The sequence below is a fragment of the Myxocyprinus asiaticus genome, chromosome 7, assembly GCF_019703515.2.
Source record: "Myxocyprinus asiaticus isolate MX2 ecotype Aquarium Trade chromosome 7, UBuf_Myxa_2, whole genome shotgun sequence".
Classification (NCBI taxonomy): Eukaryota; Metazoa; Chordata; class Actinopteri; order Cypriniformes; family Catostomidae; genus Myxocyprinus; species Myxocyprinus asiaticus.
The window spans coordinates 122180-146393 of record NC_059350.1 but is presented as its reverse complement, the minus strand read 5'-3'; the positions used below and the strand labels follow the sequence as shown (position 1 = coordinate 146393).

General features: G+C 40.0%; 1 protein-coding gene across 1 annotated transcript; it reads left to right on the top strand.

The window, feature by feature from the left end:
• The first annotated feature begins 1273 nt into the window (after positions 1–1273).
• Positions 1274–23412, top strand: LOC127443816 (ly6/PLAUR domain-containing protein 1-like). The gene is made up of 3 exons (XM_051702757.1): positions 1274–1428; positions 2739–2876; positions 20435–23412. The coding sequence occupies exons 1-3, from the start codon at positions 1383–1385 to the stop codon at positions 20671–20673; spliced, it is 423 nt and encodes a 140-aa protein (XP_051558717.1). The 5' UTR covers positions 1274–1382; the 3' UTR covers positions 20674–23412.
• The last annotated feature ends 802 nt before the right edge of the window (positions 23413–24214 follow it).

Sequence of the window (24214 nt, the reverse complement as noted above, 5' to 3'; positions counted from 1 at the left end):
TTGTTTCTGGTGTGGTCTGTGGAGTCCTTAAAATGCTGAGATTTCCAGAGTGTTTGTTCCAAAATTCCAAGTTTGTTTAAAAGTAATTTTAATCCAAATTATACTGATGCAAATCAGTGTAAATATAATCCAATATGATAATCCAATATGATCTAACAATAAAATCCAATAAAATCCTGGTTGATCTGGCAAAAAATAAATAAATAAATAAATTATATATATTAAAGTACTTTATTGGCATGATTGTGTTTACATACAATATTGCCAAAGCATTACTACACAAAAGATAATGACAAGACAAATAATAATAATAAAACAGTAACAAATAACAATAAAAATAGAATTAAAATAAGGTGTCAGGTAATGAATAAAATAAAATAAAAACTATAATAACAATATACACTATACAATATAAAATAAAATAAGCATTTAACAAGACATTATGAACATAAGAGAATATAAATACTGTGACTGAAGTACATTAAGGCAGTGCTTGGTTTCTGAATTTAGCTGCAACTGATGCATGATTGTCCTCCCCCAGTAACACCTGCATTTGATCTGTTTCTGCTGAACTGGAGAACTGTGGCATGAGAGTTCAGTTTCTCCCAGTGAAGGAGAAAGTGTGTCTCTGTCACAGTGAGCACAGACTCGTTCATGTTTGTTTTCTATGGCCAGACTGTGATCAGTGAGTCTGTATTTGGTGAGGATCCGTCTCTGTTTTGGATCTCTTACAGTGTGGAGATATTCTGCTAGATTATACGTTCTGTTTAGGGTCCGATAACATTCCAGTTTGCTTTGGTTTTTACTTTCATTTTTCCAATGGTCCAAATATGAATTTGTGCTTTCTTTTATGATTTGGTTTATTGTGATTTGGTTTTGTTCAGCAGTGCTGGTCTGAAACTGGTGTTTGTTAGTTGTTAGTGTGTTTGTGAGTTTCAGAGTCAGCTGATAAAGGGGACTGGTTTTAGGCTTCAGCTCTTGGGTTTTAAGGGCTTCATGTTGCAGTGTGTTAGGGGAACTTGAATTTAGGGGTGTCCAAAATTTGAGGGATTGTTTTTCAATATGTATAATTAGGGGGTATCTGCCTAGTTCAGCCGGCATTCATTAGTAGGTGTTCTTCTCTGAACTCTTCCAATGTTTCTACAGAATTCTGCATGCAGGGGTTCTATGGGCTCTATCTGTCTCTCTTTCTGCTCTCTCTCTCTCTCTCTCGCTACATTCAGACGCGAGTCACGCCTGGTAAAGTCAGTCGCGCGAGCGTCACGTGTTCAGAGTAACTGCAGCTGTGCTCGCGCTCCTAGCTCAGTGTGACGGTGCCTCGCGCGGTGTGTGTCGGTGTAATGGACGCGTCGGCGCGGCGGTGAACGGAACGTCAGTCTGTCATGCGGCGGTGTGAGACTTTACTGCTCATCATCATCCTGATAGCAGGTGAGTACACACTGTTCATGCAAATAAAAAAGACTGAACCCTCCTTTTAATTTACTGTTAAATCCTTAAATTAGTGTATAATTGTTTCTTTTTTTTCCGTATTTTTTGAGTACATTAATTTAATGAAAGATCAATAGAAAAGACTTAAAATCTAGCTGTGTTTGAATCTTATTAATGATGATTAATTTCTGTCTTCATTTAATTCCACATAAAAGACTTAATTGTTTATAAAAAAAAAGTACGTATCACATTATGTTAATTAATTTAATTCACTCGATTTAACAGGGAGATATGAAGGGATTTAAAATAGCTAAAACATTGAATTAGATTGAAAATGTAAAATTCCTCTTAATTGTTTTCATTCCTAATTTCAAACAGTTTTTCACTCTTACAGATATATTCTGAACAGTTTCAGACACAATGTGATTATTATCTGCTCAAATCATCTACATGTAAAAATTGAGAATCAAACTGTCAATTAAACAAATAATCAAGTGAAATATTAATTTATATACAGAAGCGAAATCTTATTTATCAAAAACCCTAAACTCATCTTGCCTCCTTTTATTTGTATTTGTTTGGTTGTTTTCTGTTCATTGTAATTGTTTATCAATTATTTTGCTATTTAATTATTGTGCTTTAAGGCTGTGTATATAAATCGTATTAGAAACTAATCAAGGACACGTGTGAGAGACACTTGTTTAAAGTTAATAATTCTATTCAAATAAAAGACTTTCAGGTTAAAATGTTAAATAAATACATCCAGAAATGTTTTTATTCTAATTTGCATTTTTTCATGCAAAAGTATTTAAAAAAGAGAAGTGATAGAAGTTATGAAGGTATTTAAAAGTGTGTGTGTGAGTGTGTGTGTGTTAATGTGTGTGTCTGTGTGTGTGTGTGTGTGTGTGGGCAGGTTTAGGTGGTTTAGGAGGACTTTTTATTTAGCTTATAAACTGGTAATTACAAGGGTATTATGCTATAAATGTGGTTTATGAGGACATTTCTAGTGTCCCCATAATTCAAATCACTTAAAAAAACCAACATATGTGTGTTTGTGTGTGTGTGTGCACGTTTGTGTGTGTGTCTGTGTATATATGTGTGTGTGTGTGTGTGTGTGTGTGTCTGTGTGTGTGTGTGTTTGTGTGTGTTTGTGTGCATTTGTGTGTGTGTGTGTGTGTGTGTGAGTGTTTGTGTATATATGTGTCTCTTTGTGTGTGTGTGTGTGTGTGTGTGTGTATATATATATATGTGTGTGTGTGTGTGTGTGTGTGTGTGTGTGTCTTTGTGTTTGTGTGTGTGTCTGTGTTTAGGTGTGAGTACAGCACTGCAGATTCAGTGTTATCAGTGTGAAGATCGTCATGACGACTGCTCATCTTCAGACTTCATCGTTAACTGTACAGTGAATGTTCAGGACATGTGTCAGAAGGAAGTGCTCGTCATGGAGGATGGTAAGAACCCGAGAGACTCTCTGATATATATTTTAACCGATCACATGACTCTTCTAAGCCAATCATATAATGACCCTGACGTCATTGAAGCATGTTCACTTTAAAAGGATTGTTTAGTGTAAAACATGTTGAAGATTAGTGGATAGGAGGTCAATTGTGATGATCTGTTTCCTCTCAAAAGCAGTCTGTTCATCACACTGAAGCATTTAAACAGATCTGTGTCTTGTAATTGCAGCTGTTTATCACAATGTTTTCAACTAATATAAAAGTGTTTTATTAGTTTTATTTAGTATTAATTAATATATTCAATTTAGTATATTTTATTGGTATGAATGTATTTGTTCAATTTAATGTCACTTTAATGTTTGTTTGTCACTTTAATTGAAATTGTCGTTTTGTGCCAGATACATTTTGTGTAGAATTTATGTATTTTTAAAGTAGAATTGAATAATATCACTAGATAGTTAAATAATTAAACCACAGAAATAGAATAAAAGTCTCTTTTACCTGCGAGAGGTCAGTAAAGGCAAATCACAAAATAAAGTTTAAATGTATTTAATAGTTTTATAGTTGTTGTGTCACTGCTTGTCATGTTACACCTCTATTAACTGATCTGGGGGTGAGGCTCTGGGAAGAACACCACATCACTTCCTGCTGGTTGCCATGACGCAGCAGTGGTGTTGTCAGGTGACTGATTATGGTGATTATTATGGGATGTGTGGTGATTTATCAACTCACACAAGAACATTCTGGTTCGATAGTGAATAATAACTAGAACTGAAGAATGTGTTGAGTCATTTCATGATGCTCATGAATGATTCAAATAAAAAAATCATTCTTTTGTTTCACTGTAATAAGTAAACCTAATGTAAAGAGCACAGGATTTAATGTACAATAAATTCAAACAAAGCTGCCTCACAGTTTCAGCTGTGCATCACAATCAGAAAAAGAGAGTTCGGGATCTTGTTTTGTCACATGAAGTGCAGATGGTTCTGTTGATCACAATGAGAACATTCTCTCAGTTTTATCTGCTCGTCTCTTCCTCCGTCACCTCTGTGTGTGTGTGTGAGTGTGTGTGTGTCTGTGTGTGTGAGTGTGTGTGTGTATGTGTGTGTCTGTGTGTGTATGTGTGTTTGTGTGTGTGTGTGTGTGTGTGTGTGTATGTGTGTGTGTGTGAGTGAGTGTGTGTGGGCAGGTTTGGGTGGTTTATGAGGACATTTTTTCGGTTACAAACTGGTAATTACAAGGGTATTATGCTATAAATATGGTTTATGATGAAAACAATGTAATCCTAAGGGTTAGGATTGGGGATATAATCTATAGTTTGTACAGTATAAAAATCATTATGTTTATGGAGAGTCCTCATAAGGAGAGCTGCCCCAACATGTGTGTGTGTGAGTGTGTGTGTGTGTGTGTGTGTGTGTGTGCTTCACATGAGAGTTCAGTTAGTGTGCTCAAGTACTCTTCAGATATTGCTGTAGGGTTCATGTGAACTCTTGTATGTTTAAGGATTATGTGTGTTAACAGTGTTTGTGAACCTAACAGTGTGTGCTTATTGTGAATGAGATGCAGTTCAGTAGTGTGCATGATAAGAGCAGCTTGTGGTGTTTATATGAGGGCATTTAGCAGACGTGTTCACTGTTGAGGGATTCACAGATGTTGGACACTTTTAATTTAGATCTTCCTCACGATACGATACACCTCACCGAACAAATTCACAATACATCACAGTTCATAATGAGATCATAAATGGAGTTCAGTACAAATATAAATTATATTATCAACAGTTTGAGTAAAAGGTTGAAAATGTCATTACTTTTTTTTTTTTTTGCATAAATTAAAGACATTATAACAAATTCTACCCTGATGTATAGATAATATTCTGATGACATCATGACAAGCGATGTCTTGTCTGGCAACACCAGTCAAAACAGTTAGACTGGCGATGCAGTGGAAGAAAGAGTATTACTAAAACCATGTAAAGTTTAGTGTAGTATTTAAAGTTTAGTATAAACTATCAAGTTTATATACTTTATAAACTGGTTGTTGTCATTTTTATATGGTTACTAGTTGTATAGTGCTTTAATCTGGCCAATGAAACACAAAACACAGAAACACAAAGATGTGGAAATCAGAGCACTTAATAAGAAAAGAAAGGACATGTAACCTGGATAAATATAAGAAAAAGAAAAAATACTTTCAGCTGGGTGTATTCTGATAATGTCTTTTAAGATACTGTAAATGAAGGAACTGTAAGGATATGTCTCCCGTTGTTTCTGGACAACAGACGAGTGATGGCCAGTTAAAGGCTAAAGTACAGTGTAATGGCACGCTAATGTTTACCTGGATATTTCTGCCATTTGTAAGTGTTCCTTGTTCCATCTTGGCCCTTTAGTAAAATGTTTATATCTCTTGTACACTGGTGTAAATGCTAAATGACAATAAACTGATTCTTAAATTGACAACAAGTATTCTCTACTTTGTTTACATAAAGCAGTCCAGATTCGGCATGTTTCAGCATGTAAACTTGTGTTTAGGCTCTTATTTATTGAATACTCCAAACTATTAAGTGTTTGACCATGTCTCATATACTACATTTATTTTCAAGTAGACAATGTTTAATACACTATATTGCCAAAAGTATTTGCTCATCTGCCTTTAGACGCATATGAATTTAAGTGACATCCCATTCTTAATCCATAGGGTTTAATATGACGTCGGCCCACCCTTTGCAGCTATAACAGCTTCAACTCTTCTGGGAAGGCTTTCCACAAGGTTTAGGGGTGTGTTTATGGGAATTTTTGACCATTCTTCCAGAAGTGCATTTGTGAGGTCAGACACTGATGTTGGACGAGAAGGCCTGGCTCGCAGTCTTCGCTCTAATTCATCCCAAAGGTGTTCTATCGGGTTGAGGTCAGGACTCTGTGCAGGCCGGTCAAGTTCTTCCACACCAAACTCGCTCATCCATGTCTTTATGGACCTTGCTTTGTGCACTGGTGCGCAGTCATGTTGGAACAGGAAGGGGCCATCCCCAAACTGTTCCTACAAAGTTGGGAGCATGGAATTGTCCAAAATCTCTTGGTATGCTGAAGCATTCAGAGTTCCTTTCACTGGAACTAAGGGGCCAAGCCCAGCTCCTGAAAAACAACCCCACACCATAATCCCCCTCCACCAAACTTCACAGTTGGCACAATGCAGTCAGACAAGTACCGTTCTCCTGGCAACCGCCAAACCCAGACTCGTCCATCAGATTGCCAGATGGAGAAGCGTGATTTGTCACTCCAGAGAACGCGTCTCCACTGCTCTAGAGTCCAGTGGCAGCGTGCTTTACACCACTGCATCCGACGCTTTGCATTGCACTTGGTGATGTATGGCTTGGATGCAGCTGCTCGGCCATGGAAACCCATTCCATGAAGCTCTCTATGCACTGTTCTTGAGCTAATCTGAAGGCCACATGAACTTTGGAGGTCTGTAGCAATTGACTCTGCAGAAAGTTGGCGACCTCTGCGCACTATGCGCCTCAGCATCTGCTGACCCCGCTCTGTCATTTTAAGTGGCCTACCACTTCGTGGCTGAGTTGCTGTCATTCCCAATCGCTTCCACTTTGTTATAATACCACTGACAGTTGACTGTGGAATTTAGTAGCGAGGAAATTTCACGACTGGACTTGTTGCACAGGTGGCATCCTATCACAGTACCACGCTGGAATTCACTGAGCTCCTGAGAGCGGCCCATTCTTTCACAAATGTTTGTAGAAGCAGTCTGCATGCCTAGGTGCTTCATTTTATACACCTGTGGCCATGGAAGTGATTGGAACACCTAAATTCAATTATTTGGATGGGTGAGCGAATACTTTTGGCAATATAGTGTATTACATTCAAAGTAATACAAAACTTGGTTTGGTCTCATTTTTTAAGTCTCTCAGTCATCGTAAATACAGCAGCAGGTATCAGCGAAGACAAAGCTATGAAACTATGAATAAAGAGACCCTCCTTGATTTATAAATATGATATGATATGATGCTATGAATGCGTAAAATTACAATAAACAAAAAAGTAATGATTACACAATAAGCCTGTTTAACAGTTGTATTTCTCATACTCTTGGAAAACGGTTAATGAAGTGAACTAACAGCATACAGCAGAGTTAAATCCATACAAAATAAAACAGTTTACATTACATTTAAAATGCAGGGGAATCCCACTGTATTTATCAGAACAGAGATGTATTTGCATATATAAACTTGCCCACATCTTTAAGAAGAAACATTTAGTTGTATTATTTAGCGTGTGCTACAAGTGTTGTTGTTGTTGGTAAATACCTGCAGAGGCAATAATGCGACCATCTTTTCGATTGTTCTTTCCCACTGAAAAACATTTAATGTCCAACATCCATAGATGAAATAATACTTGATTTTAAAAACTTGAAAATCTTTCCTGCCTCGTGTAAACACTAACAGTTTCCTTAAACTATTGAGGATATCACAGCACGCGGATAATATCATAACCAGAAGAGTTTTTCTTACAAGTTGGAAGGATCCAATCCACCAGTTAAGTTTATTGTAATATTTATCTTCTCTTAACACCTTCGTGAAATATTGTCCAGCGTTTCTATTTAAACTTGTTTTCCACGGTCACAATGTTTTGAATTTTTTTCTTTATCTCGTTGGTACTGGAGAAACGCAGTGCTTTGTTTACTAGTGTCTCCATCCATCATGGCAGCAGGGTGTGTTTGATGACGTGATCGAATACTATCTATACAGCTCGAAAAAGTTTTTTTCAGATGGCTTTAGCATGTTGTGTACTGCGCAACATCGCAATGGCACTGTAAGTTTCTTTCCCTTATGGCAGTGCTCAAAGTGTGCAATTTGTGTCGCAGCACCAGCAGTAATTCTAACTCTTATAAGGTGCCAGTACAGTGTCCTGTCTATGAAACGATCAAGCGAAGAGGGAGAACCGCTACAGAGATCTTCCCACATTGAGCACTGCTGTATTGACCACACGCACAGCTTGAATTAGTGCATATGAGGCACAGATAAATCCTCCTGCTCAAGCAGCGCTTCATGCCTTCAGTTCATCCAACATCTACAGCAGGCAGAGGTCGCCTTTGCTATGTTTTAACCATTTCAGTTGAAACGGGGCCTCGCAACAGGAAGGGCCTCGCCTTACGCCTAAATAACTCTGTCCCTGGCACAAACAAAGTTGACTAATCCTGCTTTCCCAAAGGCATAACTTATGGATATGAAGGGAGAACAATCATGATAGTCATACTGTTAGCATCATTGTGATCAAGACGCTTAATCAGAATCAGAATCAGCTTTAATGCCAAGTATGCTTACACATACAGGGAATTTGTCTTGGTGACAGGAGCTTCCAGTGTACAACAATACAAAAACAATACAAAAACAGCAGCAAGACATAGATAATAATAAAAAATAAAAAATAATTATACACATAAGTACAGACACACACATACATACATACACACATACACATAGGTAGTGCAAATCTAATACAATCTGTTATGTACAGTGCAAATACAAATCTGTTATGTACAGTGCATATGTTTTTTTGTTTGTTTTTTTTTTCAGAGGAATGAAATGGCTGAAGAGGTTGGATGTGTTGGATAAATAAAAAAAGACTAAACTGTGTATTGCACATATTTATTGCTCAATGGGGCAATTTAACTGTTCATGAGATGGATAGCCTCAGGGAAAAAATTGTTCCTGTGCCTGACGGTTCTGGTGCTCAGAGCTCTGAAGTGTCGGCCAGAAGGCAACAGTTCAAAAAGGTAATGGGCAGGGTGAGTGGGGTCCAGAGTGATTTTTCCAGCCTTTTTCCTCACTCTGGAAGTATACAGTTCTTGAAGGGGGTGCAGGGGGCAACCAGTAATCCTCTCAGCAGTCCGAGCTGTCCTTTGTAGTCTTCTGATATCTGATTTCGTAGCTGAACCAAACCAGACAGTTATTGAAGTGCAGAGGACAGACTCAATGACTGCTGAGTAAAACTGTATCAGCAGCGCCTGTGGCAGGTTGAATTTCCTCAGCAGGCGAAGGAAGTACAACCTCTGCTGGACCTTTTTCACAATGGAGTCAATGTGGGTCTCCCACTTCAGGTCCTGTGAGATGGTAGTGCCCAGGAACCTGAAAGCACTGCTGCCACAGTGCTGTTTAGAATGGTGAGGGAGGTCAGTGTTGGGGTGTTCCTCCTAAAGTCCACAATGATCTCCACCGTTTTGAGCGTGTTCAGCTCAAGGTTGTTTTGACTGCACCAGACAGCCAGCTGTTCAACCTCCTTTCTGTATGCAGACTCATCGTCATCCCGGATGAGGCTGATGACAGTGGTGTTGTCTGCAAACTTCAGGAGCTTGACAGAGTGGTCCTTGACGGTGCAGTCATTGGTGTAGAAGGAGAAGAGTAGTGGGGAGAGCACACATCCCTGGGGAGCACCAGTGCTGATTGTACAGGTGCTAGAAGTGAGTTCCCCTGTCTCACAAGCTGCTGCCTGTCTGTCAGAAAGCTGGTAGTCCACTGACAGATAGACATGGGAACAGAGAGTTGGTGTAATTTATTCTGGAGTATAGCTGGGATGATGGTGTTGAAAGCCAAACTGAAGTCCACAAAAAGGATCATTGCATATGTCCCTGGTCTGTCCAGATATTGCAGGATATGATGCAATCCCATGTTGACTGCATCATCCACAGACCTGTTTGCTCGATAAGCAAATTGAAGGGGATCTAGAAAGGGTCCAGTGATGTTCTTCAGGTGGGCCAACTCCAGTCTCTCAAATGATTTCATGACCACAGACATCAGGGTGAGAGGTCTGTAGCTATTAATTCCTATGATTTTTAGTTTATTTGGGACAGGAATAATGATTGAGCGTTTGAAGCAGCATGGGCTTCACACTGCTCCAGTGATCTATTGAAGATCTGTGTGAAGATGGGGGCCAGCTGGTTAGCACAGGATCGAAGACACACCGGTGAGACGCCATCTGGGCCTGAAGCTTTCCTCGTCTTTTGTTTCCGAAAGATGCGGCTCACATCATCTTCACAGATCTTAAGTACAGGTTGAGTAGCAGGAGGGGGGAGGAGGGGGGTTGCAGGAGGAGTTTGTGTGAAGTGAAGGTCAGAGTGGGTGTGGGGTGTGAGATTGGGCCTTTCAAATCTGCAGTAGAACACATTCAAGTCATCAGCCAGTTGTTGGTTCCCTACAGGGTTGGGGGTAGGAGTCCTGTCATTTGTGAGTTGTTTCATGCCACTCCACACTGATGCAGGGTCGTTAACTTGTTTTTCAGCTTCTCAGAGTATCTTCTTTAAGCCACTCTGATTTCCTTGTTCACTGTGTTCCTGGCCTGATTGTACAAGACTTTATCCCCACCCCTGTGAACATCTTCTTTGGCCTGACGAAGCTGCCTGAGCTCTGCTGTAAACCACGGTTTGTCATTGTTGAACTTTAAATAAGTCCTAGTAGGAATGCACATATCCTCACAGAAACTGATATATGATGTAACAGTATCTGTGAGCTCGTCCAGGTCTGTGGCTGCAGCCTCAAAAACACTCCAATCCGTGCAATCGAAGCAGGCTTGTAGTTCCCGCTCTGCTTCATTGGTCCATCTCTTTACAGTCCTTACTACTGGCTTGGTTGATTTTAATTTCTGCCTGTAGGTTGGAAGAAGATGAACCAGACAGTGATCAGAGAGTCCCAAATCTGCTCTAGGGACAGAGCGATATGCATCCTTTATTGTTGTGTAGCAATGATCCAGTGTGTTCCTGTCTCTGGCGGGGCATGTAATGTGCTGTTTGTATTTGGGAAGTTCACGTGTGAGATTTGCTTTGTTAAAATCCCCAAGAATAATAATAATTGAGTCCGGATATTGTTCTGTGTCTGTGATTTGATCAGCCAGTTGTTGCAGCGCGGCATTCAAACATGCGTTTGGCGCGATATAAACACTCACCAGAATAAACTAGGAAAACTTCCGCGGCGAGTAGAAAGGCTTACACTTAATAAAGAGCGCTTCCAAATTAGGACAGTACATCCTCTTTAACGTTGTTACATCTGTACACCAACTTCATTGATGTAAAAGCATGTTCCACCGCCTCTCGTTTTCCCCGTTAACTCCGCAATGCGATCCGCTCTGAACAGCTGGAAGCCCGGCAGATGTAACGCGCTATCCGGAATGGCTTCACTCAGCCAGGCTTCTGTGAAGCACAAGGCAGCAGAGGTTGAAAAGTCCTTGTTTATGTGGGTGAGGAGATGTAGTTTGTCCGTTTTGCTAGGAAGAGAGCGGAGATTCGCTAAATGAATACTCTGCAGCGCTGTTTGAAATCCGCACCGACGGAGTTTGACCAGCGCACTGGCTCATTTCCCTCGCCTGCGTCTCTTGAACAGCAGAGCTGCGCCTCCAACTAAAATGTCCAGCAAAACGTCTGAATATTTGAAAACTGGGAAAAGATTGTCTGGTATATGCTGTCGAATGTTCAGCAGTTCCTCTCTGGTAAAACTGACTGGAAAAAGATTACTAAACACAGGACAACAAACAAAAACAACAAAAGAACTGAGGAGCTCCACACCGAGGCAGCCATCCATGGCGCCATTATGGTGATATACACTACCGGTCAAAAGTTTTGAAACACTTACTCATTCTTTATTATAATTTTTTTTCTTCACATTTTAGAATAATAGTAAAGTCATTAACACTATGGAATAACATACATGGAACTATGGGAATTATGTTGTGACTAAACAAAATCCAAAATAAATCAAAACTGTGTTATATTTTAGCATCTTCAAAGTACTCACCCTTTGCCTAGAATTTTCAGAAATGTACTCTTGACATTTTCTCAACCAACTTCTTGAGGTATCACCCTGGGATACTTTTTAAACAGTATTGAAGGAGTTCCCATCTATATGCTTTTCTTTATTATTTGGTCCAAGTCATCAATTTCAAAAACTTTTTTTTTTAAATAAATTAATATGGTGGCACAATTATATTTTTGTCTACAAAACTAATTTCAAACATTTAAGCATACGCCTTCAGATCAAAAGGGTTAGGATCATGAGAAACTTTTCGGTCAAGTGTTTCAAAAATTTTGACCAGTAGTGTATATTAATACAAATTATCAATATCATCTATTTAAACATGCTGAAAATGCACGTTACTACACCTAACCTAACTTTAATCTTCACATACATTTCTTTTAAATAAAATACATTTTACCGCCTGGTTTCATTAGCGGTAATAGCGCAATCTAAATTGCGGCCGGCAAATTTTGTGAATGAATTGCAATCTAAAATTAGTCTAATTTACATAGAAAGAAGGCGTGTTTGTGTGGTAACGAATGACAATGACTTCATTTAAATTCTCAAGACGCAGTGCAATTTCAGTGCTGATTGCGGCTGGTTAGTGAATAAGATGCAGGTTTTTGCGCTGAAACACCACACGCAAAAGTGGCGCAACTGTTTGTTGAATCTGCCCCTGCATGTTTTGTAGTTTCAAGTATATTTTGTTGTTTCTCAATATATTTATATAATTGTATTATACAGAAATATATGATGACTATGTCCTTTTACAAATATGAAATAATAGTTATAATTACCCTTAAAATAAAATCACAAAACACAAGCATGAGTGCTGTATGTCCATCTATCAGCATGGCTGTGATTCACTGTGGGCACAAGGCGATAGGTAATCACAGCCGTGCTGATATTTGTGAACAGCAGCATTCTTGCTTTTGTGATATTGTTTTAATAGCAATGTGATGAGGAGGAGGGCGGGGTCAGGCCATGACTATGCATGCCTGTCCCCCAATTGGTCTAATCAGCCGAGGAGAGGGATAAATGCGGCAGTTCGGGAGAGAGAGTGAGAGCTACACGCAGCTGCCATGTGTGTGTTACTGTTGTGTGTCTTTTTGTTTAAGTTTTCATTAAACTATTACTTTGCCTGTTCAGCCGGTTTCTGCCACCTCCTTTTGCACCCTTAACCTTTGTTACATTGGTGCCAAAGCCTGGGAAGGAGGAGGGATGCGCTGTCGTGGAGTCCTCGCCACTGCCATCCACCCAAAGGAACGGCCACCGTCCGCAAGGAGAAGAGGGGCTTGCTGCCGGCCGCCTGTAGCGGTAGAGCCGCTGCCAGGGGTGGAGGAGTTCCCTACTGGCTGCCAAAATGCAGAGGGGCCTTCTATCTGCCAGGGGTCGGAGGACTCGCTCCGGTCCACCCGGGGGAGGAGCAGCTGTCCTCCGCCAGAGGGTGGAGGAGTGTTCGAGGACCAGGCAACGGCGTGTCTGGGAAACCGGCGAGCAAGTTTTTTTCTTTCTCTCTCTCCTCTCTCTCTCTCTCTCACTGTTCCACCTTGCCCTTTCCCTCTCATCTTTTTTGTTTTGTTTTTTCCCTCCCCTCGTCCCCCTCCCCAGCCCTAGAGAGGCTGGGAAAAGCCTGCCGGCAGGCACAGCCAGAAGAGCACTATAATTATTTCAGATCAACTGTTCAACTAAGACGATAAGTAATGCTGGCATCACACTTGCAGACTCTAGTCAACTGGATTTTGGCTGAGGGTGTCACACTTGCAGAACGTTTTACAGAGATATCGCACTTTAAAATCAGAGGTATATTACACTTCCCAACACGAAGTGGTGGAGGGGTGACACACATAATGACTCACTGCAACTCTCTCTCTCTCTCTGATTCCTGTCACTTGGAGCTCACCAAAAGAACAACAGGAGTACTATGTGAACACAAACAATTGCAATAGAGTGATATAGGGTGTATATGTAGCTTGCTTGATTTGTTCCGAGACAGGGGCTAAAATTGTTACATTGTTGCATTTTCTTTAGAGGTTTGGTTGGATTTCACAAGGTTATATTTTAAAATGGATAAAAACTGAAACATTTACATTGTGGTTATTTTTATCTGTCATTAGCATGCTTTTGCATTATTTCTGCATTGAAAAGTACCTGTTCTCATGGTCACGGAGCTCTCTCTCTCCCTGTCTCTGTTCTGCCACTATCCAAAAAAGAAAAGTGATCGTGAAGATGGAGTAACTTTACCTTGTGAAAGTGCAAGTTTTTTTTTTTTTTGTCCAATTGAGGCTTATTGTAGAATGTTTGTCCATATGCAGCTTTCAGTGAGTAAAGAAATACATCCAATAAAAACAGACTGTTGTGGCTCATTTTTGTGCAGTGAATCACAACCATGCTGATTGATGGACATACAGCACTCATGCTTGTGTGATTTTATTTTAAGAGTAATTATAACTATTATTTCATATTTGTAAAAGGACATAGTCATCATATATAACAATTTCTGTATAAAACATTTCTATAAATATATTGAAAAACAACAAAATATACTTGAAACAACAAAACATGCAGGGGCAGATTCACTAAACAGGTGCGCCACTTTTGCGCATGGTGTTTCAGAGCAAACAAATTCGAAATTCATTGGAAAAATCGGCTACTGAGATGCCGGCTTAAGTAAAAAAATTAAATGAGTGTGCCAAAAACACTCTTTGCATGTAACTACTTTCTTATGCCATGGATCAGGATCTGCTGTTACTAATTTAATTATATTTATTTATCACACATATACAGTGAAATTATACCCCTGGAGCAGATAGGGTCAAAGGCCTTGCTCAAGGGCACAACAGTGGCATCTTGGTGGTGTTGGGGCTTGAACCCCCAACCTTCCAATCAGTAACCCAGAGCCTTAACCGCTAAGCCACCAGTGCCCACTAGATGTGCCCAAGCCTTAGAACTAGTAACATTAGCTTTATCTAATAAGCTATTGGCATAACAAAGGTATGTGTGTGGGTGTGTGTGGGTGTGAGAGAGAGAGAGAGATTGATTGTGTGTGATTACCTGTGTCTGTCACGACTCTAAGCAGTGATTGGCAGTATTGCTAAAGCAAAAACAGAAAAACTTACACACTTACTCACTGCCCCAATAATAACTTTAATCCAAAACCATGTGGTTAATGTTTCGACTCGTGTAACGAGTCTTCTTCAGAACTTCAGAACAGTATTGCTAAAGCAACCCACTAACTGACGGACACCGCAGACTCTTTTTCAATGGAAACATATTCAAAACACATAAAGGTATACATCATTTTTCTGCATTCTGGATTGCATCACTTCTGGTCGACCAGGTTGCCTGGCAAAAGTATACTCTTTTGATCGTGAGCGAATAAGTATGCGGTCGTCGCATGCGAACTACAACTGCTTTTTGATACTCTTTAGTACAGTCAACGGCAGGTGCATTTACCGATGATGCGCACAGACTAGGACTGTCCGTGTGTTGAGAAAATCTGGGCCATATGTGGACATTCCACGCAGACTACTGATGACAAAATTTGCAATATTTTGCGCTCCATAATGCACCACATTCTTAATTGGAGACAGGTCTGGACTGCAGGCAGGGCAATCTAGCACCCACACTATCTTCTTATACAGCCATACACTTGTAATCTTGGCAGTATGCGGTTTGCCTTTCATGATCACCTTTAAAAGCCGCATTCACGATTCATGTCAGGGCATCAAGTGCCACTTTTAACTCCACATGAAAAGCACTTGCACACAACATCTCCTTAATTTTTTCTACGTTAAAAAAAACTTTTTTGATTTTGATATCTGATGGGTCATTTCTTATGTGAAAAAATACATGGAAAATAATTATGTTGCAAATTTAGAATTTTGCCAGATATGCTTTATCACTTATTCTGGATTGCAATATTTTAAAATTCAATATATTGTCCCAACCCTACTGCTGATGTGTGTGTTTGTAATTTATCTGGCTGTTTATTTGTATGTGTTGATTATAAGGCTGTATGGTGACAGAGGTCGGCTGTTGTTATGTGGCTTCAGCTCTGAGTTAAAACCTTTCACACCTGATAGAGCTGGAATGAGCTATAATCACCCAGCAAAGACAGAGCTATGAATCTATGAATAAAGAGACCATTCTTGATTTATATATATGATAAATGCTATGAATGCGTTAAATGACAATAAACCAAAAAAATATGATTACACAAGAAGATGGTTTAACAGTTTTATATATTCTTTGAACACTGTTAATACAGTGAGCTAAGACATCGAACAGTAGAAAAACAAAATATAATGAAACGTCATGGTTACTTGCGTAACCTCCGTTCCCTGATGGAGGGAATGAGATGTTGTATTGATGTAGTGACACTAGGGATCACTCTTGGGAGCCCGAGACACCTCTGGTCTTTGATAAAAGGCCAATGAAAATTGGTGAGTGGTATTTGCATGCCACTCCTCCGGACATACGGGTATAAAAGGAGCTGGCGTGCAACCACTCATTCAGGTTTTATGCTGAGGAGCTGAGACAAGGTCCGGCCATTTCAGCGGGTAGTTCAGCGTTGTGGCAGGAGGGACACAATGTCTCATTCCCTCCATCAGGGAATGGAGGTTACGCAAGTAACCATGATGTTCCCTATCTGTCACTCACTCGACCTTGTGTTGATGTAGTGATGCTAGGGGTCCCTATACAAAACGCCGCAACTGGCTGAACCCTAACCAGGAGCCGGTGCAGTCACTGCAGGGGGATGCCCTTGGCGACGAGCAGGCAGGGTGTGGGATCTTGAGCCATGCTGAGGCAGGATATGCCGGATAGCCTCCATCTGCTACTTTACCGTCGAGAACTGCTGGGCAAAGTTATATTCACCGAATAGGCCAACCTGGGAGATGGGGCAGCAAGGCACTGTGCCTTGTCAGCTTCACCCTTCTCAACCAGTTTGAGCCAAAGGTGGTGCTCCTGGACCACTAAGGTGGACATCGCCCGCCCGAGAGGCCGCGCCGTGACCTTCGTCGCCCGGAGAGCGAGGTCGGTTGCCGAGCGCAGTTCCTGCATCAAATCTGTGGCGGAACTACCCTTGTGCAGTTCTTTTAGTGCCTTGGCGGACCTGCAGGAGAGCCATGACATGCAGGGCAGAGGCGGCTTGTCCAACAGCACTGTAGGCTTTGGCCGTCAGGGATGACGTGAACCTACAGGCCAGGTGGCGGCGCTCTGCGGGCATAGGTGCACCGCAAGCGCCTTGTCCACCGGAGGAATCGCTGAATAGCCCCTGGCCGCCCCTCCATCGAGGGTATTGAGGGCGGGGGAGCTGAAAGATCGGGACCGGGAAGTAAAAGGTGCCTCCCACGATTTTGTCAGCTCCTCGTGCACTTCCGGGAAGAAAGGTACTAGAGCGGGGTGTGGCTGCTTTGAGCGGCGCCACGAGCCCAGGAACCAATCATCGAGCTGCGAGGGTTCAGGGGAGAGCGGAGGGTTCCACTCTATCCCGACGCTCGTGGCCGCCCGGGAAAGCATGTCCGTCATTTCTCATCAGCCTGTGACTGGGCAATCCTCCCCGAAGGGGGGAGCCCAGCTGAGGCTTCTGCGTCCGACTGGATGAGCCCGCTCTCCGATGCTGCGCTCGAGAGCTCATCAGCTTCGTGGGCTCTGAACAAGAGGTCGAACTCACTGTGAGATGAGCCGGTGGACTCATCCGGAAGCCCGATCGGGGCAGACGAGCGTGCTGGGGAATGGGAGGTCTGTGGGGGGATACCCAGCAGAGGTGGTCCCATTGGGGTCCCCAAATCGCCCCCAGTGCTAGCCGCGCCGTCCTCATACCCGTAGGTAGAAGGACCGAGGTGGGGAGCTGCTGGGGTGGCTTGCTTTCTTATGAAAGCAAGCCGCGACCGCAACGTTGCCATGGTCATGTTCTCGCAGTGAGTACACGAACCATCCAGGGGTGTTCTCTGTGGTGCACCAGTGCAGAGGAGGGAGAAGCCGCTGAAATGGGCCGTCAGATCCAGCAGAGGTGAATGAACAGTCAGCTCAGTAAACATCGACCATTCGGCTCCGAAGAGAAAATCTGAATGAGTGGTTGCACGCCAGCTCCTTTTATACCCGTATGTCCGGGGGAGTGGCATGCAAATACCACTCGCCAATTTTCATTGGCCTTTTATCAAAGACCAGAGGTGTCTTGGGCTCCCAAGTGTGACCCCTAGTGTCACTACATCGACACAACATCGAGTGAGTGACAGATAGGTAACAGTTTACTGCACATTTACAATTAAACCTTCCACAGACAAAAAACAAAATCATGATTTTAGAGGCTTGAATATTTTTCTGACTCGTGTTAGCATTAAAAGTGTGCATAAAGTATTGAGGATATCACAGCACAGGTAAAATCATAACCAGAAAAGTTTTTCTTACATGTTGGAAGGCTCCAATCCACCAGTTAAATTTATCTTCATATTTATTTTCTCATATTTATTCTCTCAAAACCTTCGTGAAATATTATCCAGTGTTTCTATATAAACTTAAATGTTTTCCGTGGTTAAAATTTTTCGAATGTCTTTCTTTATCTCATTGGTACCGGAGAAACATAGTGCTTTGTTTACCGGTGTCTCCATCCAAAATGGCAGTGGGGGCATGTTTGATGGCATAATCGAATATTATCTATAAATAGTGTATAATAATAATAGGTACCACTTCATTTTACAGTGTCTTTGTTACACATATTTCATGTATTGACTAGGGGTGTAAATCGGACGTTTTATCATGATACGATCTTGAATCGATTCTCTTGGTCTGTGATCCGATATTTGCAGATACTTCAAAGTCTGCTGTGATATAATTCGATTTAGGGGCCTATGATCGATATTCCGATATTATGTGCCTATTTTACACAATCAATTACAAAAATTTTGCCCTCAAATGCAACCAAAATATAATTTTATTATTTTATTCAGCTCTCTGTATAAACATTGGGACATCCACAACAAAATAAGGTACTTCAGATGTTGAAAAAAATAACACAGATAAATAATATAAAAATAAATCACACACATGTGATCATCACTCACTTTATTACAGCTAATTTTTCAGTTTACTCCAATTCAAAATACCTACATACCCATGACTTGTTTCCAACTATCCATGCTATCCGTAGTTTTCTTGGCTACAGAATTTTTGTAATAAAAATGATTCTGTTACAGTTAACTGGGATAAACGTTAGTAAAGGTGTTGATGTGTAGATGTGTAAAGTCTTATAACTGATGCTGGAGCTGAGCAGGTGTTTCTCTTTCCCTCGTTAGTGCTGTTCAGAATGTCGACGTTGTTAAGACATTTCACATGATGGTTGATCTGCTCCATGGTACTTTTAAATAGCAAATTCTCATGTAAAATTCAAATGGGTCGCATGCACAATGATATCGATGGAACCCCGAATTAATCATGCATGTGAGCCGCTCTGCGTTTGTCACGAGAGCTCACATTTTAAGGAGTGCCCGGTTGATGCGTTTGCACAGATCCTGTCAATAGAGCTCGCATTTCATGGGAAGCTCGATTGGCACGTGTGCATGGATAGCAGAGCACAATTTGGCTTCAAAGACCACGCACACATCCATGTCCCACATGAAAAGCATATTTAGTGTTCATAAAGTAAAATAAATGTAATAAGGTTGCTTCATCACCTGAAGTAAATGCGTACAGATGTGGCTGATATGAGAGTATTAAAGGTACATCTTAAAAAATGTCTATATCGATATTTACGCATTGGATCGTTGGTCACTGGATCAATGCATTGATCCAGATCGATGGATCGTAACAGCCCTAGTATTGACTATAGTAATAACAGTCAATTATGCATAATTATAAGCAACTAACCATAAACAAAACCCATACCCTTACCCTAAACCTATAGTAAGTACATGTTGTTAATTAGTAATAATCAGTAATTACTTGTGTAATTACACTGTAACAAGGACACTAAAAAAAGTGTAACCTAATAATAATATATTTTGCATTACAGCAATGAGAAATAGTGGGAAAATGTTTGAATGATAAATTGTCTTGAAAATAATGTCACACTGCAAAAAATCTTACTGGTGCCAAAATGCTTTTATTGATGGGAAATATAATTGAATATATTTATGAAAATAGAGCCTAATATATTTGTATTTTTTTGCTAAATATTTAGATATATACAGATGAATCAGTAGTTTAAGAGAGTAGAGACAGCTACTCGATTGCGTCTTTCGAAGTTCATCATGGGAGTGGGTGGAGTTCTTTTGACGTGATTCTCTGATTGGTGGATCTTTCTTCAGGATTATGGGTAGTGTAGGTCTTTACCAGAAATTCTGCCATCAAACATGATTTATTAAAATTGAAGTTGAAATAACGTGGACTGATGACTTCAGCAGAAGCATATACCATTGATTACCACCTTAGAGTTCACATTTGATCTGTCTTTAAAGATTTATAAGTTATCATTAATTATCAATTCACTTATGGGGAAAATTAATGGGATTTTTACTTCTGGTACCAGATTGTTGTGATCTATAGTAACATGTAAATTCGTCTGTAAGTTGTTCATCTGCCCTTTTATGTGTTAGGGTTAGGGTTAGGGTTTAAAGTGGCCATAATAGAAATGCAATTCTGAGTCAGTATTTCCACTATAGTATATATTATTATTATTATATAATATTATGTTAAAATGATGACTTAAATATGGTGTGTGTGTGTGTGTGTGTGTGTGTGTGTGTGTGTGTGTGTGTAGGAATTCACTACAGGAAGTCATGTGCGTCATCAGGGGCGTGTCTGATCGCATCGTCGGGTTATCAGCAGTTCTGCACGGGAAAACTGAACTCTGTCTGCATCACCTGCTGCAATACGGCACTCTGCAATGGCCCACGACACAAACGCCGAGCGCTCTCCTGCGCCCGCTCACTGCACGTGCTCATCCCAGCCATACCACTGATCGCCGCCATCCACAGCTTCTTCTCATACTCACACTGACAAACAAAACTTCTGTCTGTCTCTCTTCATCACCATATGTCTCATGTAAATAATAATGTGAGTTATTTCAAATTTGACCTTTCAAATACACAATGCCACACAGACTCTGCTGTCATTGTTAATATGTGTGTTTGTGAATGATGTCTTGATTAATATGAAGACACAATCAGGGCCATAGCAAGGAATTCTGGGCCCCCTGACTGTTTATTGCTCTGGGCCCCTTACCTATTAAGGAAGTACAGTTTCAAATTTGTTTTGGGTCGCCCTGTACCTTTGGGCCCCTAGAATCATTACCACTTTTCACCCCATTAGCTACGGCCCTGGACACAATGACACTATTATAAATTCAGGGCCGACCCATGGGTTTGCGGAGCTCTAGGTGACATCATGAGTCATAACATTAAACATTCATAGAAAAAAGAACTTTCTTTTTCAAATGAGCTGAGTAGCTGACAAACAACATGCATATGAACCTTTTTTCCCAATCTAAGATTTTAGGTTAAAATGTATATGAATGAATAAGGGAAAGTGTGTATTTTAGGCATTATAACTTGTCAGCATTTCTTTTCAGTTTTTCAAAATTTTTATTCACCTTTAATTTCTTTTTTTAATTTATTATTACAAATTAATTATTAAAAGTACACAAGTGCCTCAACTGATATGAGGTCATGGAAAGTGCATGTTATAAGAATTATAGAAGAATTAGACACTTTTTGAAATAGTTTTAGATTAAATATAATCTTTCACAGTGAGGACATGGTCAACAATGCCTTTCATGATTATTTAGTGCAACAAAATCAATGTAAACAAATGAGGCAGAATTATGTGCAATAGTTAATATAAGTTAAAACAAAAGAAAAAATCAGGTACAGTAATGTAAAAGTGTAAAAATAAAATTACAATAATTTATCTAGGGCCTTCAGAAACAAAAAAAGAAAAAGAAGAAGAAAAGAATATAAATAAGTAATAACTCTAGCAGATCTTTGCTGATTAATTACTCATATTTTCACGTCATGTCGAAGGTGTTTTTCAATTTGTCCTTAGATTATTCTTGAGAAAACTCACCTAATCCTTCTTTGACGAGTGACGTTTTTCCTTCAGAAAGTGTGTTAGACATGCCAAGCCTCAAATGCGCAAATAGCCAAAAATTATTTTAATTTTTATTTTCAGTGTTTCTGTTACACGAGCATTTTGAAGAAATCTGTGGATAAAAACAGATGCGGTTCTCACAATGCAACATGGCGTGAATAAATAATGAAGATTACTCTGTAGTGTTGTTGGTTTTTTTTTTTACTGTTTGCCGCTTTTATTTTTACTGACTGTATTTTATTTGTAGTCACATTTAGTTATTTGTCATGTGGTAATTAGTAAGAGCATATTTACCATAATATTTTGCGGGTTTCTGTTATGGTAATTTGTTTTTTAAATGGTGAGGATTATGTGCATCTTTACATCAATTCAACAGTATTTCATTAGCAAAATGGTTCGATTGAGGTGTGTCAATGTACTCAGACTCCTATTTAATAAAGTATAAATTAGCACTCCTAATGACACACACCTCAATGTAGATGATAAAATCTGACTCCAAATTTAAAGTTACGGGTTATTGTGCACTTCCTGCAGCCGGCTCTGTGAAATGAGTTTGTGTTTAAGTTAAATGTTGACTGTGTTCAGCTCTGACAGGTTAAACATCACATAATGAACATCTACTGTACAGGAAATGACCTCAGAAACATGACAACATCCTGCACTTCTTGTGTGTATTTATTAATGTACTTACACCAACCACTGGGTGGAGTTTGTTTTATCCCACCAATCACAACACACACACACACACGTGCAGTACATGATCAGACAGGTCACTGATGAACGGAATAAATCATAACACTGATTATCACTTAATTGAGAACACACATTTATGGTCTAAAGCAGTCTGAAAAATCACTTTTTTTAGCATGATCTGAGCTAAAGAAGCACAATTTTGTCTCAACATTGTTGTCAGATTATTATTATTTTTTTTATTTGAATACATTATTTGATTATAATCTTGACTAACACATTTTGGAGATTTCGGTCTTCTATTTTTTAACCATGTGTGTAGATGAGGAAAGGAGGACTAATGAAATGACATGTGAAACATGAATATTACTATTATTGACATGAGCCTCTTAATTAACATACAATCACATTCAACAATGTCATATGTACAGTAGACTTCTATTTCTGCAGTATGTATAAATAGCAGAAATGATCAGATGTGTGACAGTATGTGATTCTGAACTGTTATTTTGTCATATGGATTATTTATTTCTATCTACAAGAGCATAGCGGCCTCTGAGGGACCTCGATCAACCAGGGGCCCTGGAAATTTCTCAGTTATATTTTATACAGCTCAACATACTTTTGATTTGTTTAACATTTCTGGTCACAATATAATTGCCATACTTCTGATTGTGTTATTTTATAGATTTGATGACTTTATGATTTTCTTTAAATAAGTCAATAATAAAGAATGTAGAAATTAATTGTGTTCAGACTGTTGACTGATAACTAACGTAGAAAGTAAATGTTTAGTGTCCATGTAGAAAAGAGATTAATAAAGACGTGTTGTGTGTATGAACGCATGTGTGATATGTTAATAATATATAATAACTGCTCTTTCCCTTCAGATAATCTCAGACCATTCACATTTACATCTGATTATTTAATTCAAAGTGACCAAATAATAAATGCTAAAGAACAGAACAGTGGAGGGTCTTTTTGTATTGAATTTAAGAAGATTTGACAACTGTTTATGTGCCAAATGATTGTGAAGGACTAAGGGGAGATCAATGGCGCAGAGTATGGCTGCTGCGTTGCAAGCTCCGAAACAACATTTTTGTTTGTTTTGTTTACAATTCTTATGTTTTTTGTATTGGATGTTGCCTGCCTTATTGTATACGACAGACAAACACTTTTGGACATTGGTTCTGCAATTACACACCATAAACCGGACTTCAAATTCCTCAATGCCGACCCGCTGTTTACGAACGCGCCCACGGAGCCCTTTGTCTGGGCAGCCCGGCCGTGGAAACGCAGAAGGAAAAGGGGAAACAGAGCCAGAGTTCTCATCAGAGTAAGACGTCACGCAAATCGACCCCCACTACCCAGTATTCTACTGGCAAATGTTCAGTCTCTGGACAACAAGCTCTGCGAGCTGAAAGCACGGATCTCTTTCCAACGAGAGATGAGGGACTGCTGCATTATCTGCCTTACAGAAACTTGGATGTCTGCGGAGATTCCAGACTCAGCCATCAAACCCGCGGGGTTCTCTGTGCACCGAGCGGACACAGCGAAAGACCTCTCAGGTAAAAGCAGAGGTGGTGGTGTATGTTCTATGATCAACAAATCCTGGTGTGATCAGAGGAATGTACATTCTATCAAGTCTTTCTGCTCTCCTGATCTAGAATTTCTCATGCTTCTGTGTCGACCATTCTGGCTACCGAGGGAATTCACAGCGGTCATTATCACAGCTGTGTACATCCCACCACAAGCCGACACA